The sequence below is a fragment of the Equus asinus genome, chromosome 13 (assembly GCF_041296235.1).
Source record: "Equus asinus isolate D_3611 breed Donkey chromosome 13, EquAss-T2T_v2, whole genome shotgun sequence".
NCBI classification, from domain to species: Eukaryota; Metazoa; Chordata; class Mammalia; order Perissodactyla; family Equidae; genus Equus; species Equus asinus.
Window position 1 is genome coordinate 27,342,767 of NC_091802.1, and position 15,946 is coordinate 27,358,712.

Genomic DNA, 15,946 nt, shown 5'->3' on the forward strand with positions numbered 1-15,946 from the left:
ATTGCTATCGTGTTGTTTCCATCTTCATTTTGAAGTTTGGAAGGAGTTCACACCTTGAAAATATGGTTCAGATTTGCCAGGAAAAAATGGTTTGTTTTGCAGGGCTTCTCATCCAAAAGCTGACAAGTCACAGCTTTTGATTCTGACAAACAGCTTGAAGGTGTCACCTCTGCAGGCTCCTGACACAATGAATTGCGGTTCTTCCTTTATGGCCGCTCGTGCTTCGTGTACGCTTTCATGTGTTTAGGACGGTTGCCCAGTTTTAAAGTAGCAGCTCTTAAAATAGCTGGAAATGGATGTGGAGTTCAGATTTGGTTGAAATGGGGTTGGTGGTGCTGGTGTGTATTTGTGTGTGCACATTTTCAAGCCTGTGCATGCCTGTGCCCCTGTAAGTCTGGGCTCGAGCCATTTACACAGGGGTCTATTGTGACCAGAAAAGAAAAGGCACGTAGGGTGAGGAGGAAGAGGGAGGGAGGGTTGCATCTAGTGATCCTGGAACAGTTGCTCAGCCCAGCATTTAGTGTTTTATTAGGAGAGAACAACTCTATAAAAGGAACAAGAGGTTCAATCATTATAGAGTGGGGCGACAGGAGGCAGCTGCCAGCATGACTTTGAAAACCCTTTCAGATCCTAAAAGAGTTGCCACATATAACGTGCTGCAGCTGCTGGGATCATTTAGGAGAAATGCAGCACTTGGCACCCACTCACCTCTCCAGGGGATAGGATTCTAGGATCACCCCAATGTTTTCTTTAGAACACTTCCAACCCCACTCACTCTCCCCCCCGACAACTTTCCTTCTTTGCTGCTGAACCTTCTCACAGTAGTTCCTGCGTTTCTCATTTTTGTCAGGTAGGTTTGCAGAGAATTAAGGGAAAAAGACAGTTCCCTAGTTTAATTGAAAAGAAGCTGGGGAGGAGGGAGTCCTGCGTGCTTGGGAATTGGGTGGATGAGGCCAGGTTGGGAGAGTAGAGAGGGTCCCCTAATTGCACACTCGGTATTTGTACTTGATGAACGAGTTACCATATCCTTGCAAACTATCGCTTACATGATGTCATGTAAGTAACAAAGTATGTGGATTTCATTTTTTAAAATCTGCCTGAGGATGTCTGTTTTTCATCAGTACATACAGAATATTTTCAGAGTTGAACCCTTGGTGATTAAAAATCTACAATTAAATCATATAACCTTAAGCAATAACCTGTGATCATATACACCAGAAAAAAATCATTTATGAGGAGTTATTTTTGACAAGTGTATTATTTGTGATATGTATAAGATTTTTGAGAAAAGATTTCTCAAAGTATAAATGCCAGTTACTGCTAAAATTTGGCAACCAGAAGAGTTTCTGTGAACTCATGTTCTGTGAGCAAGCTCAGAGACCACCAGTATGTTAGCGAAAAATATTACTGATGTAATCTTGAAAGCGATGTACCTCGTACCTCACTGGGGAACAAAGGGAAAGAAAATTAGGGGATGGTAGAGTGTGGAGGTATCCAGAGTTTCATATTTAAAAGGAATGTTAGAAATCCTTTAGGCTGGAAATCTCACTTATAGTTTGAGAAAATCCCCCTGCCCTCCCATCCAAGAGATGTGGGTAACTTCTTTTCTCTCTCCCCTTCACAACCCCAATTTAAAAATTGTTCTCACCCTTACTGGGAGAGATACATATCTCTCAGATATGTTGAGATGGAGAAAAAAAAAAGTTAAGAGCCATTAATTTAAGCTTCCTGACTAATTTTTAAGATGAGAAAACCAAGGCTCAGAGAATTATTATAGGAGAAAACAGAACAAGGTCTTCCTATTCTGTCAGGACCCGAACCAGGCATTTCTCGGACATCGTCACAACCCTCATGTAGTTGCCAGGTGACCAGCGATCAACAATGATCAAGTACGAAAGAGAAAATACCATGTTGTTGGTGGGATGATATGAGGAACTATGTCTGCTCATCACCTTAAATTCCATTAGGCACAGCGAGAGTCAAGAGATCTACTGGAAGTAGCAACTCATTTTGCTAGAAAGTCGGTTTTTGTGTTGGAGGTCAAAGTAGTTAAGAAATAGCTTAGAACATTTCATTCTTGTATCTTCCAGTCACCAAAATAAGTTATTAAAAAAAATAATGTATAGAAGAGGTGCCCAACTACTATAAACTCATAATGGAGTTAATCATTATGTTTGAAAAGAGACCTGAAATGTGATATCTTATGTTTTTATTCTGGGCCTACAGGTAGGTAGTAGCACTGTCATGTCCCCTCATGCACAGGTGTCTCATCTCTTTATATTAGGGACATGCAACTTCTCACCAGCCTGGGAAGAATCACCCATCCTAAGTACCTTTAAATGTTTGATTAAGCCATATAAGGAGCAAGCAGAGTTATGCTACCCACAGCATGGTATTTAGAATTCCTTTTGTTATTAAAAAATTCCACACTGGTAGTATGAATTCAGGAGGCCTGAGGAGGGATAAGAAATGGAGAGCTTTTGTCTAGTGCTGTTTTAATGCAGTGCTTCAGGTGTTGGTGGGCAAACGGGCTTTGAAAGGCCTTGAGTCATTAACACTGTTGAATTTCAGGCCTAGGCTGGGTGGCAGAAATGCCTGATCCCATTGAGTACTCTTCTGCTCCATCTCTCTTTTCCCTATATTTTTCAGAATTCTCAAGACAGTGTTGTCACTTAAGGCACAGTTGGGCAACTCCATTCCTTTCTGCCAGGCTCCGTCCAATCCCAGTGGCTGGAATTTAGCCCGCAATCAATGCAGCTGGGCTTGGGGGTAAGATCAGCCTTTTCTAAATGTCATGAGACAGTTTCTCTTAAGACTTCTGGTTCATTTCTTACTCTTGAGGTCTTTGCCCCTAGGACAGTTCTCTCTGCTCCTGTGGTGTTTTCAGTATGGCAGGTCATTTAAGCATTTAGTCACCTCAGTAGTTCAGAAAACAAAGACTGCCTTCACCCACGTGACCAAAGCCTTTGATGACATCACTACTCAAGACTGTGGCTGACAGGAAGGTCTTGGTGTCACTTTATGGAGGAGACAAGCTGAGAAGCCCAGCTTCTAAATAGCCCCTGGTGGGTGATGAAGTCTTGATTGGGGAATGCGCTCCCCCTGAGACTTATCTCTAAACCTTTGGATGGCACGCTCCCTAATAAGCTGCCTGAGATGGGCAATCCAGACAAGGAACTCCCTTTAAGTGAGTCACAACATCTGGAATGATCGTGCTGGATTACTAGGCAGCCTGGCTAGCAACCCCTTTCTTCCTTCCTAAAACTGAATTCTCAAGTGAAGTGGTTTATAAGGAGCAGGTGATGGCGGCAAGGAGGTGTTGGTGATGGAGACTTCGGTGAGAGCAGTCTGGCTCCTGAGGGAGGAGGGGGTAGAGAACCTCTATCTCTGAGACTAACAATGCCCAGCATTCTCCCCACGTTGAAGGACAGACTGAGAGAGTCTTTTCGGAAGAGCAGCTGTCTCTCTTTCTCTAAGGTAGTGGAGGGAGTGCCTTTTCTGTGAGATTGCTGCCACCAACAGCCAAGGCAGTGGCTTCTAGGTGAAGGTTCTTTTGTCCAATGCTTTACGTGCTTATGGTAAAGCCTGTTTCTGATACCACTCGGTTCAAGACTAGTCTTACTGAGATGTCTGTTGTTGCCGTTGAAATTTCCAAAGATCCCCACGATTTTAAACATAGCATTTTTGCTCAGACAGTTCCTGCATTGGTCCAAGAGGATCATGAAAAGTTTCTTTCTGCTCTGAAAATGAGTTTTGTTTTGCTGATGATATTTAGTAAAATATTCCCAGCATTTTTTTCCTGGGGACACAGAGTCTAAATGTGTATCGTCACCATATGAGGCAGAATTTTTCTGCCTCCACCACTCCCTCATTCCTCCGATCAGGTTGAACAGCCTACACCCAGAGATCATTTAGGTTCTCCATGTTCCTCGTGGTTCCCTTGAGTTAGACTTAATGACAATTTGACGAGACAATTGCTGGTAAAATCAGAGAAGGCAAATTCCATGATCACTACGATTCAATGGTTCCTGATGTTTCCAAGGCAGGCAGTTATGTTACTGTTCCAAGCTTCAGGTCTTCTATGGAGAGACTCTTCTTGAGGATTCTAACTCACTTGTGGAAAGGTGCTTCTGACAAAGGTACCTGAAACAGGGTGCTTCTGCCCCAGTCATGATATTGACATCACCTTCAGCCAAAGTGCTCATTCCCCATCCCACCTGTTTCCTTTTGCTTTACAGTTATTACTATTCTTCTATGGGAAAGAGATGTGTTTGCTTGAACATGTTTCTACCTTTTTTTTTTTTTTTGGCTTATTCGTTTATTCAACAAACTTATTAAGCACCAACCATGTGCCAGGGGAAGCTTACTGAAGAAATGATTGCTTGAACCAAGTCTTGAAGAACAACTTGGCATTAGCCAGGTAGCAGTGAAGATGGAACAGCATGGACAAAGTCTATCGACAAAAAAGGTCAGAACACAAGCAGAACTTTATTTAGTTCAGGAGGGCCAGGCTATAGGGCATAAACAGGAGCTGAGGTGGGAGAGATAGGAGGCTGACCATGAGCGGTTTAGGTGTCATGGTACATAGCCTGGAGGCTTTGGGGAGCTCCTGTGGAATTTTCAGCAAGGCAATATGATCAGGTATGTGTTTCAGAGGCACCACTTTGGCTACAGTGTGGGAAATGGATTGAAAAGGGATGAGACTAGGTCTGGGAAGACCATTAGGTGCTAAGTGTATTAATCTAAATGATAAGTGGTGAATGCCTGAAGTAAGTTAGTGGAAGTAGGAATGGAAAGGAAGTGCGCAATGTGAGAGAGTTTGGGAGCTCCGGGAGCGTTAATGGCATATTGCATCCAGAATGTAATAAAGAGGGAGGAGTCCAGGATGATACTCAAGGTCTGGGTAGACAACTGAGTAGAAAGCAGTACCCTTCATAGAGAAGGAGGGTAGGGATGGAGGAGAGAAGATATGTTTACTTATGTATACTAAGTTTAAGGAGCCCAAGAAACAACCAGGAGAAATAGGGACCAACGCCCTACTCCTTGACTTTCTCTTTCTTGTCTTAGACTGTCTCACTATCCTTGGTGATTTGTTCGTGTGTGTGTGAGTATGGGGGATGGGGGGGCATGTGGAAACTCTCAACATCCACGAGAAGTTAGCATAAACCCTCCCGTTGAGATTATTTCCAAAATTTGACCAGATGTTTAAGCAAATTAACAAATGATTAAAGCGGCAGTCAGCAAAGACCTAGACCCCTGTAGGGATAGGCAAAGGAGCAAGCCTACAGAGAAAGCCAAGCCCAGGTGTTCTTTCTGGAAAGGTCAGTGTGATGTGGGTCCCCAGTGGTTGATGAACAGAGATAAAAGAAGGCAAGCCGAGTCTGATGGAGAGGGTGAAATTGGGAGTCTAGAAAAAGTACAGATGTTTGTGTTCGTTCTGAGAATAACTTCTGCCTGATGGCTAGGCTTTCAAGAATGTTTTATTCTATCCATTGTTAGTAACACATTCCACTTTTCTCTATAGTCAAGGGTTTCATCCCTTAAAAAGAATGTTTCTAAATAGTCCAGAGAGAATAGTATGAAAGAAGGACCATTGGTTAGCGTTTTGCCATAGCACGCACACTGGACCAGCGGTCTGCACACTGACTTGGGTACTCCCAGCTTCATCAGTGGCTCACTGTGGAGCCTTGAGCAGCTCACTTACCCTGTCTGGACCTTAGCTTTCTCCTCCAGAAAGTTAAGGAACGTATCTATCAGGTTTCTAGGGTCACTTCTAGCACTATCATTCTGTATCTATGTCCATTTCTGATTTGAAAAGGCCACAAGTCTTGCTTAGAATGGCAGATTCTTCTCACTCACCAAAGACACAGGACTGGACATCAGCAAAAATACTTCAGTAAAGTGTACTTCGCAGCACACTTTGTGCCTGGTGTGTAGCAGGGCTGGAAAATTGGCACAGAGACACTCACTGCAGCCCTTAACCCATCAGGGGTCGTTTAGAATGACGGGTTTAAAAATCAACTATCCACACCTCCGCCCCCTGCCCCACCACAAAAAAAAGTCAGCTTCCTAGCTAGCCTCAGAGAGGCTGCGTTCCTTATTGATCGTCAAATAAAAACAAAATGAAAAAGATGTTGCGCTCCAGCGTGTGAAAACTCTCCCAAACGTCCTGATTTCTCTGTCCACGCTAACACTGGCTCTCTTCGGCATCTTCCTTCTTCGTGTAAGTTGATTCTCTAGCTCAAATTCTCTACCCTGAGAATAATGATGAAAAAGATCATCAGTGATTATCCCACTGCCCTACCAAATTAATTCCAAAATGGAGTCAGATCCAGGCCCCCAAAGGGGATATCCCACAACCTAGGAGGTAGTACTCTCGCTCCTCCTGTTTCTGGGTCTCAGGCTGCATTGCCCCCATCTTTCCACTCATCCCTCTCACCCGTTCTGTGGAAACAGAGATTTCAGTGCCCTCAAACATGGGCTACTTTCCAGTTGAAAGTAGTCATGCATCATAATTTAACACTTACATTGCAAAAGATGGGATTGTAATTAAACTTGAGATAAGTATTTGATTTAATAAATTCTTGACAAATTCATGGCAATTTCATAGCATTCTGCCGAGGGCTTGGGGTTCTTTGCCGAAAGAATCTTTTTTTTAAGATTTTATTTTTCCTTTTTCTCCCAAAGCCCCCCAGTACATACTTGTGTATTTTTACTTGTGGGTCCTTCTAGTTGTGGCATGTGTGATGCTGCTTCAGCATGGCTTGATGAGTGGTGCCATATCCGCGCCCAGGATCCGAACCGGGGAAACCCTGGGCTGCCGAAGCAGAGCGCGCAAACCCAACCACTTGGCCATGGGGCCGGCCCCGCCAAAAGAATCTTATTAGTACTTACACCACTTATGTGAGGCGGTTAACATGTATCAACATGTTTATTTCACACACAGATACCAGAGAGCCAGAGAGGTTTAGTGACTTGCCTGTGGTCACAGCAAGTGAGGGATCAGCAGGGATTAGGAACAATCCAGGTGGTAATGAAACTGAAATGTTTTGGCTCTGACAGAATAGTTCAGCAAAAGGATGTTGGTCCTAAGATGGGAGTGCAGCTCAGCCTTCAAGTCCCATTGCTCTCCCAGGAGAACTGTATTTTCTACTCTCCTGAATTCTATTTTGACAGGTTTTTAAAAATGATTTAAAATTTATGTGTATGTATGTGCATGAAAATATGTAGCTGCTCACAGATACGTACGTATATAGAAGATGAAAGAGAAAAATGGACAACTTATAATTACAGATATTTTTGTTCATCTGGTATCCAGATGATCTCCCTTGATTCTGACAGTTTTGACAAATCAGTTTATTAAAATTGTAAATGTAACCCAGAGCTGTTTAGTGTAGTACTAAGCAGAGGCTGCTTTCTCCTCACATTTTATTTTGCTGTTGCATTATTAGAAGTAAATACGGGTTATACTTAAAAGACAAAACAGCCTGTCTTCTATGAGAAAGATGTAACTTGCCTCGTATATTCCCAGCTGGGTTCACTGTTCCGGGACCCTAAGAATACTTCGGTAGAGCTTTGACCTTGATCAGGCACAGAGAAGCCTGGCCCCCATGTCACTTCCTCCCCTTCAACTCATCCGTCCCTTCAACTTCAGTTTTCTGAATCAAACATATCGAAAAGAAAACTTGCTTCTCAGTATCTCAGAAGGCATTATTCAGGTGACATCTGGGGAAGGAAGTCTTCAGGAAGGAAAGTTTCAATTTGCGGAATATAAACCCATCGTGTTTAAGTAACAGATTTTCATTGTAAACTCTTCGGGAAGATGTGTGGCAGCAAGAAGTAATGGCATGGGAAGGCAAGATGGGAATAGTGAGTGCTGTCATAAACAAATAGAGAAGTGTACAAAAAGGGGAACTCTATGTAGTAACTGAAAATAGGGGGAAAAAATTCCCTTTTTTCCATCAACTGCCATAGAAAGTCCGGGGAGGTTTCTATTTCATATCTGATTAGCGTCAGGTGACAATGTCTTCTACCACTCTGATTTTGTTTCTCCAGCTTTCCTCTTCCCCATCACTTCTGATCTCTGCCCAGAGTCATTTGTAAACAAGCACCTATATCTATGACAAGGCATTGTAATCTTTCTACCATGGACTATTGGTAAAGCCTGTGGACCCCTTCTTGGAATATTTTTCAATGCGTAAAATAAAATCTATAGGAGCATCATTATTAAAATATTTTATATGCCGGCACATGTATGATACAGTAATGCATACTTATTTTTAACGTATTAAATAACCAGAACTAATCACTACTATAATTTCAAAGTCATAATGTGTGTACACCAGGGGTCGGCCAACTACAGCCCTCAGACCATTTTTGTAAATAAAGTTTTCTTGGAACACAGGCATGCTCATTCTTTTACATATTGTCTCTACCTGCTTTCCTGCTACTAAAGCAGAGTTGAATAGTTGGACTGAGAGCATATGGCCCTCAACGTCTAAAATATTTGCCATCTGGCCCCTTACAGAAAGTTTCCTAGTCCCTCGTGTGAGTTGCAACAATAGTAACGTGCCATAAAAATGCTCATTTCTGCTGGTGACAGTCACAGGTCCTGCTAACTACTCTTTGTTGTGTACATTCCTAATTGATATAAATGTTAAATTTCAATTGGAGATTAGCAAAAATATAGGTGGAAATTTTTTTCTAGCTAAATCCACAGACCAGCCTGGGGACCTGTGGACCCCCGGTTAGCAGCCTCTGAATGGAATTACAGTTTAAAGGACCTTTCAGCAGAAAGAGAGAATTCTTTTACAGTGTGAAAAATCTGCTCTCTCGCTCCCACTCTCACAAATTTATATAGTGCAATTGCACATTTTCATATAAGAGATTTTTAAGTAGTTAATGAAAAAGAAGTCAGATCATCTCTAGAATTAGGTGAATCAGAGTCACATTGGACTCTTACGAGCATCCTGCAAAGACCCAGTGTCTTGGTGGAGAAAGGGTAGGTCCTGTCAGCTGATGCTAAGGAAAACTGGAGATTCTCTACACATAGTCAGCTTATTACCACTACCTCATACCACTCTTGCCCTGCCAGGAGAAGGAGCCAGAATTTCCCCGTCCCCCACTCTCAGGCTTCTCCTGTCCTCTCTTGTCTGTAACTTGACTTTTCTCATCTTGTCTCTTAATGTCACAGCACTGCCTACCACGGGGTCTGACTACCATTTATGTGGCTATGACGTCTGATTCTCCAGGGACAGCTTCAAGTGTTCAGCAATAACTCATGTCCACTTAATGTGAAAATTGGTACCATCTAATAGAATCTTCAACATGCTAACCACACCATTCCAATAATGAAATGCAAATTTTTCTGCTTTTTTTAGTATGGTCATTTTTAGACTTTTGAGGAATGGAATATCCTTTTTATTATGAATTAAGAATTGGAAATAAAGATACACAGAGTTTTCTTACACTAATTTTAAATAGTCTCTTTGCTTAGAGCCCTAGGATGTCGTGTTTAATCCTTACAACAGATTCATAAAGTCCGTATCATTGTTACTCCCATTGTACTGCTAAGAAAACTAAGATATAGTGAGTTTAGGTTACATTGATAAGTGACAGGATTCCAGAATTCATGTATTTTTTTCCAACTTTGAGAGAAAATACAGCCTTACTTTATATGACCCTTATTCACAGGATCAGCTGTGGCCTCTAGGTGTGTTTTTATCTAAGAGAATCCTGTAGTAGTTCAAACTTTGTAGAGAAAGATGGTCAAATGGAAAAATTCTGACTGTAGACCCATGCGATCTGGGAACTAGAGCACTTCCAAGGTTTCTCATCTGTGCAATAAGGCTTTGAGAGAACCATTTGTAAGACCCCTTCCAGTGCCATCTAACCATCTGAGGTTCTGGACTATTCAAAACAAGGGATGGTTGAGGAAGCCCAAGTTGTGATGAGCTCCCAGCCTGCCTTTCATGCTGGCCATTAAAGGCGAAGGCCTGCCCAGCGGTGGGACCTCTGAGACGGATCATCCAGCACCGCAGCCATCATCCTGTGTGCTGAATAGCTCTGCTGATACAGCAAAGCCAGGGATGTTATTGATTTTTCAAATAATATTTAAATGTCATCTTATGGAGACAAAATGAAGAGGATTTATGGGGAACCAGAACTGTGCACTGCTTCAGGAGACCCGGTCTATGGGCATCTTCTGAGCTGCCTAAAAAAAAAAGAAAAAAATAGTCTCTCATCCATGAGACTGAGGAAAGAATGTAAACAAGCGCCTATGTGTGGGGACACAGCAGCAGCCTGGAACTTCTGAACTGCCAGAGAAACATCCAGTGGGTGAGAAGGAACACATGGACTTCCCTGAGCAATTAGTGCTGTGGGTTTAATAGAGTTTGAATACTGATCTAGCTTCAGCCCCATCTCTGCTTGGCTTCCAGGATGGAGATTTGAGCTGACAGCCTTACCACCTGTTGTTAATTGGACTTTGGTGTTTTCTCCTCCTGCTGTCATTTCTCATTACTGTCCTTGACTTCTTTTTAGGGGAGTAGGTACAGTGGGGAGTGGCCAGCCCACAGAAAGAGGGCCCAGGTATGTGTTGATGCTCACCCTCTCTTCCATTGCCCATCGCTGGCTCCGCGTGGCTTGAAGCAGAGTCAGTGTTTTCTTGTCTTCTTTTGTTCCCTATATATTGAGCACTTATCACAACATGCTGGAGTTCTCTGCTAACATATCTGACTTCCTTCTGGAGTATAAGCTCCTGAACAGCAGAGGCTGAAGTCATTTCTGTGACCCCAGCACCAAGTTGTGGGCCTGGCACTTGGTAGGTGCTCATATTTGTTGGATGGATGGATGAAGAGTAGACATAATTTCCTAACCTAACCCATTCTAACTTGCTCCACTTCCAGCAGGGCCATTGTCATCTTTTTCTGATCTGAGCTTGTAGCACCACCATCCACCCTGTCAACAAAACTAGAAATATGGGAGTTATCCTCACCAGTGCCCCCATCTCTTTCACTTCTCCACACAAAGAAATCACCAATTCCTGCTGTTTTCTTCTCTAAATAATTCTCAAATCTATCCTTTCTCCTTTTCATTTCTATTCCCACTACCTAGTTCATTGCCTCATTATTGGAATTGTCTGGTCTTCTTACCTTCACTTTGGCTTCTACTAATCTGTCCTATGACACTCCTGTTCTGACCATGTCACTACCTGCCTGCAGTCTTTCAGAGGCTCCCTGTTTGCCCACAGCAAAAAGCCCAAGCTTCTTAGCATGGTCAACAAAGCCTTTCCTTGGTCTGGCTCTTGCTTGCCTCTATATCTGCAGCTTTGACCACTTCCGACCTTGAATGTTATGTTTCAACATCACCAGACTTCTTGTAGTTCATCATATTAGTCATACTATTTGATGCCTAGAGTGACCCTCTCAGTTCTGGTTTTTTCATCCTCAGGTATGCTATGAGACTCAGCACATATGTCACCCCTTCTAGGGAGCTTCCCCAGTGGGGAGGGAGGGGGGATAGGTAGGTAGGTAGGTTATATCTCCTCTGAGCTTTCATAGAACTCTGTACATCCCCCAGTGTACTCGACACAGGTAGACCCTTCCATAGGTATTGAACTTTCAATGTGTCCTTTCCAGTTGCCTGATACCCTCAAATTCTCTCCATTTTCCTTCCCAAACATTTTCTAAAGTGTTTATTCATATTAGGATAAAAGTAACAGGTGTGTATGACCTTTCTTAGGAGGATTACCATTTTTATAGGACCCTAGTCCTCTAAAGATGGAATACTGGTCTTAGTCAATGAATGAGGAAGCATTTCCTGTGGTTGCTAGAAGACCCCAGTAGATAATGAAGAATCCGCTGAACTCTGACTCAGCTGCTCAGTTGGGATCAGTTTCCTTTCTACTCAGTGTAGTGTGAGGAATGGAGAATGCAGCAGAGCACCAGTCACATGCTGCCAAGTCGGGCAGTGAGCTGAAAGCATAGCTGAGCCCAGCCAGAAGAACAACCTAGAAAGAGCAATGGGCTTTGAAAGATTGGCAAACTTGAGTTCAAATCCATCATTTGCCACTTTTACTGTGTAAACTTGAGCAAATTCCTTATACTCCCTCCTCATCTGATAAACGTGCATAATACCTTATATACTGAATTAAATGAGGTGATTTGTGTTATAGGCTTAGAAGAGTCTCTGGCATGTAGTAAGTGACCAATAATGATGGCCACCTTTGTTGTTATTTTCCCTGTCTCAGTTCCACCAGAAGGAGATTATCGTGCAATGAAGATGAGATAACCCTTAAGATCTATGTGTGTCCCTCTTGTTTCACTGAATTTGGCTTATCTGTCAAGTCCACCTCAATGCCCTAAACCAGAGCTCTGGGCGGTTTCTGACTTAGGAGGCCTCCTATATGTTTCCAGTTTTCAAACAGTTCCCCAAAGCCTGTATGAGGAGCAGCAGTGTAGTGTAAAAAAGGTGGTACACCTGAGTCCTGGTCCTGGTTTCTCTTGGCAGCTGTGTGACCTTAGGTACATACCTTAGCGTCTCTGCACCTTAGTTTTTAGGTCCCGTGAGGTTAACATATGTATGGAACTTTTTTTTTTTTTTTTTAAAGATTTTTTTTCCTTTTTCTCCCCAAAGCCCCCCGGTACATAGTTGTATATTCTTCGTTGTGGGTCCTTCTAGTTGTGGCATGTGGGACGCTGCCTCAGCGTGGCTTGATGAGCAGTGCCATGTCCGCGCCCAGGATTCGAACCAACGAAACACTGGGCTGCCGGCAGCAGAGCGCGCGAACTTAACCACTCGGCCACGGGGCCAGCTCCTATGTATGGAACTTTTGATTGTTGGATGTGCTTTTTTATTTCCTTATGGACACTTTGCTTACAATGAAAGTACTTGGGCACTATTGTTTATAATTACTTAGCAGTCAGACTTCAGCCTTAAATATAGCTATTAGAGATCAGCAGGCTTTGTTTTATTTTTAAATGAAAACAAAACTTACCTTAAGAATTGGAACATAGTCAGTATTAGCAGCTATTAGTTTTCAAAGATAATTCAAGAAGCTCTTTTCTTTAAAATATTTCTTTGGAAATAAGCCCATAGGTCTTCACTATAATTAATCATTCCTTAATGCAACTTTGGATTTTTCCCCAGGCTTAAGTAGAATGGTTATTTCTAGCTCCATTATTTGCTGGCGTCAGATCTTTCTAGGAACAGCGCTGGGTCTCTTGGCCAATTTGGCGTCAGAGCCTCTGGACCCGTTTCCTCAGCTTCTGTGATCCTCTTGGAGGCCTGACAGCGTTCATCAGAGAGGCCTTCCCGCTGAGTTCTTGCAGGGTTGCTTTTTCTTCTTTCCTCATAAGCCACAGAATTAGAAGAGGCGGGATGGAGCTAAGGGCCTAGCGCAGTGTCAGGCCTGGGTCGGCACTCGCTGCATGCTGGTTCCCCTCCCTGCAGTCCTGGAGAGTGTGCCCCAGTCTCCCTCAGCTGCGAAATTCCCAGAAAAAAATTTTTCTGTCAGCTTTCAGTTTGCTTTTTGGGGAACAAAGAAGACTACCTGTAATTTCCCCCGTATTTTCCTCTCTTTTACCAGCATTTACCAGAGTTTTACTCAGGTTCCTTGAGAGTAGTCTCAGGGAAGAATCTAACCCAGCCTTTCTTTCTCCCATTGCATTCCCCACAGCTGTGAGCACAATAAATGATGAGTTAACTTTCTTCAGCCTCTGGCCAACTTTAGTTTGTTTTTCCAGTTCTGCTGTGATATAATTGACATATAACATTGTATAAATTTAAGATGTACAACATAATGATGTGATATATGTATATATTGCCAAGTGATTACCACAATTAGTTGACATCCATCACCTCACATAGTGACAATTTTTTTTCCCTGTGATGAGAAGTTTTAAGATCTACTCTCTTATCAACTTTCAGATACACAATATTGTTAACTATAGTCATCGTGTTGTACGTTTAAACTTCATTTTCTATGTTTGGCGTCTACCTGTGTAAAATAGGAATCATCTCAATCTTCCTCAATGGAATTTTGTCCAAAAAAGTTAGTGTTCAGAAACAAAAAGATCTCTATAAACCCCAGAAGCTACAGAGAGACCTCTAACTAGTTTCGTGTTCCAAGTGCTCTACACTGAATTACTTTTTCTCGTGTAAACAGTGTTCTAGAAGGAGTTATGTTCATAACTAAGGACTTAAGGTCTAACTTGTTGGGTAATAACTAAACAAAAAGTGTTTAATTCCAACTTTTAACTAATTTTTCAGAACACCTTCTTTGGGCACTTCCCTATGACCTGTGTAAAATGCAGAGAGCTTCTGATACAGGGTCACAAATGTAACAGTTAGATGAACAACTCCAAATGACGTACCTTTATACTGTTGAGACTTAAATTTTCCAAACACTAATTAAATTGGCCAGACAAATACCTATTTCATCCAATTACCTTCTGTTTTATCTATTTAGCTGTGTGTGGGCCTCCTAAAAAGGGACCTGGGAACTGGGGTCAGAAAGTAGACTGGCCAGGCGATGGAGTTTATGCATTACAGTGCTGTAAACAGCAGTGTGGGTACAATTGGTCAAGCCCTGTGAGTGTTGCTGAGTATGTGGGGACTCCCGGTGTTGTTGTTTATGCCATTTGGCAAATATTTCTCCTCAAGCCCTCAGCTAGTTTATAGCATTTCATTTTACAGCCCATCATGATGATAGTAACCAACCCCAGAAAAACATCAACAAGCCATTAAAAACCATAGTGTTGGAAGATGAATGTGACCCCAGAGACCTCCATTCTAGCCACCCCCTATCCCGTCCCACACCCCTCACCAGTGAATTTCTTTAGCCAAAGTGGTTGCCATGGTTCTTGGGTCAAAAGGAGGATATTTGGAGGAATTTTCTAAACACATGCATGTAAATGTTGAGAAATAAGACTCTAAAAAGTAGGAGTCATACCCAGACCCCCAGCCTCTCTCAGTGAGTAAGACAAAAGGCAGCGTGATCTATAAATACGGTAAAGTGCCTTCAAACGATGGGGTTGGAGTGGGGGTGGGGGCAGGAGGGGGAGTGCTCTGTGACACCAAGCATGCCTTCTATTCCCTCCAAACATGGCCTCATAAGACATTTTCCATTTTTGAACAAGGAAACAACAATTACATTTTAAGTTGCATTGGTTAAGAACAGAAAAATATAACTTGGCACAAGTTCCCATACTGGCCTTTGAGAACGGGTTGGTCTGTAACACCATACTAAGTCTGTTTTCTATCAGTGATTCCTAGCCAGCTTATTAAACAGATTTATACAATGAAAGAATCTAATAACAGAAACATTCACCTCCTTTATTACTTGGCATTATTTATGGTTTGAGTTTTTTCAGCTACTTTTTTTATGCACCGGAATCTGGCAACATTGTACTTATAAAGTTTATGTACCAGAGTATAAGTAGGTTGGGGGAGTAGTTATTCTATGTGTCCCCTCTATCCAGCCATGTGGACGCCTCCAGCGGAGACACCCAGGACCTGTCTGTCCCATCCTCTCAGTGTCTTCAGCATGGAGTTCTCTTTCCTTTTGGAGTCCATGATTCTTGACCCCAGCGAGGGGTAATTTCTTTCCCCCCACAAGGAGAAATGCTCCTTTCAGCCCTGGGTTTAGTGAGAGGAGAAAAAAAGAACCTTAGCCTGTGTGAGAATGTTTATAGGGGAATTAGATAATTCTCTACGGACTTGCAAGCATCTCTCAAAAATGTCAAGATGCAAAAGATATCCAGTGTCTCCTTTTCTCCTCCCCATTCCTTCCAGCATAATGAGGGAGTATGGAGAAGGAGTGGAAATTTTTTGAGGGAACTGATTTGGGGAGAATGCTGGAGTACTAAACTCCGTAGCATCATTCCCCAAATTGCCCTCTTGCAGGAGAGGTAGCAGAGAGCCACTTAGAGGGGCATAACTGGAC

General features: G+C 42.6%; 1 protein-coding gene across 16 annotated transcripts in view; it reads left to right on the plus strand.

Annotated features, from left to right (window-relative positions):
• Positions 1-15,946, plus strand: part of BCAS3 (BCAS3 microtubule associated cell migration factor) — a 569,848-nt gene that overhangs the window by 479,652 nt on the left and 74,250 nt on the right. For 2 of the 16 annotated variants that reach the window (XR_011493725.1, XR_011493724.1), the window contains exons 24-25: positions 2,650-2,769; positions 4,340-4,468. The exons of 13 other annotated variants lie outside the window; for them this stretch is intronic. Coding sequence is in view for 1 of the 3 variants with exons in the window: in XM_070482860.1 (XP_070338961.1) it covers positions 2,650-2,741 (92 nt within the window). In the remaining 2 variants the exon portion in view is untranslated. The remainder of the gene's footprint in view (positions 1-2,649; positions 2,770-4,339; positions 4,469-15,946) is intronic. One more of the 16 variants, XM_070482860.1, reaches the window with a different exon arrangement.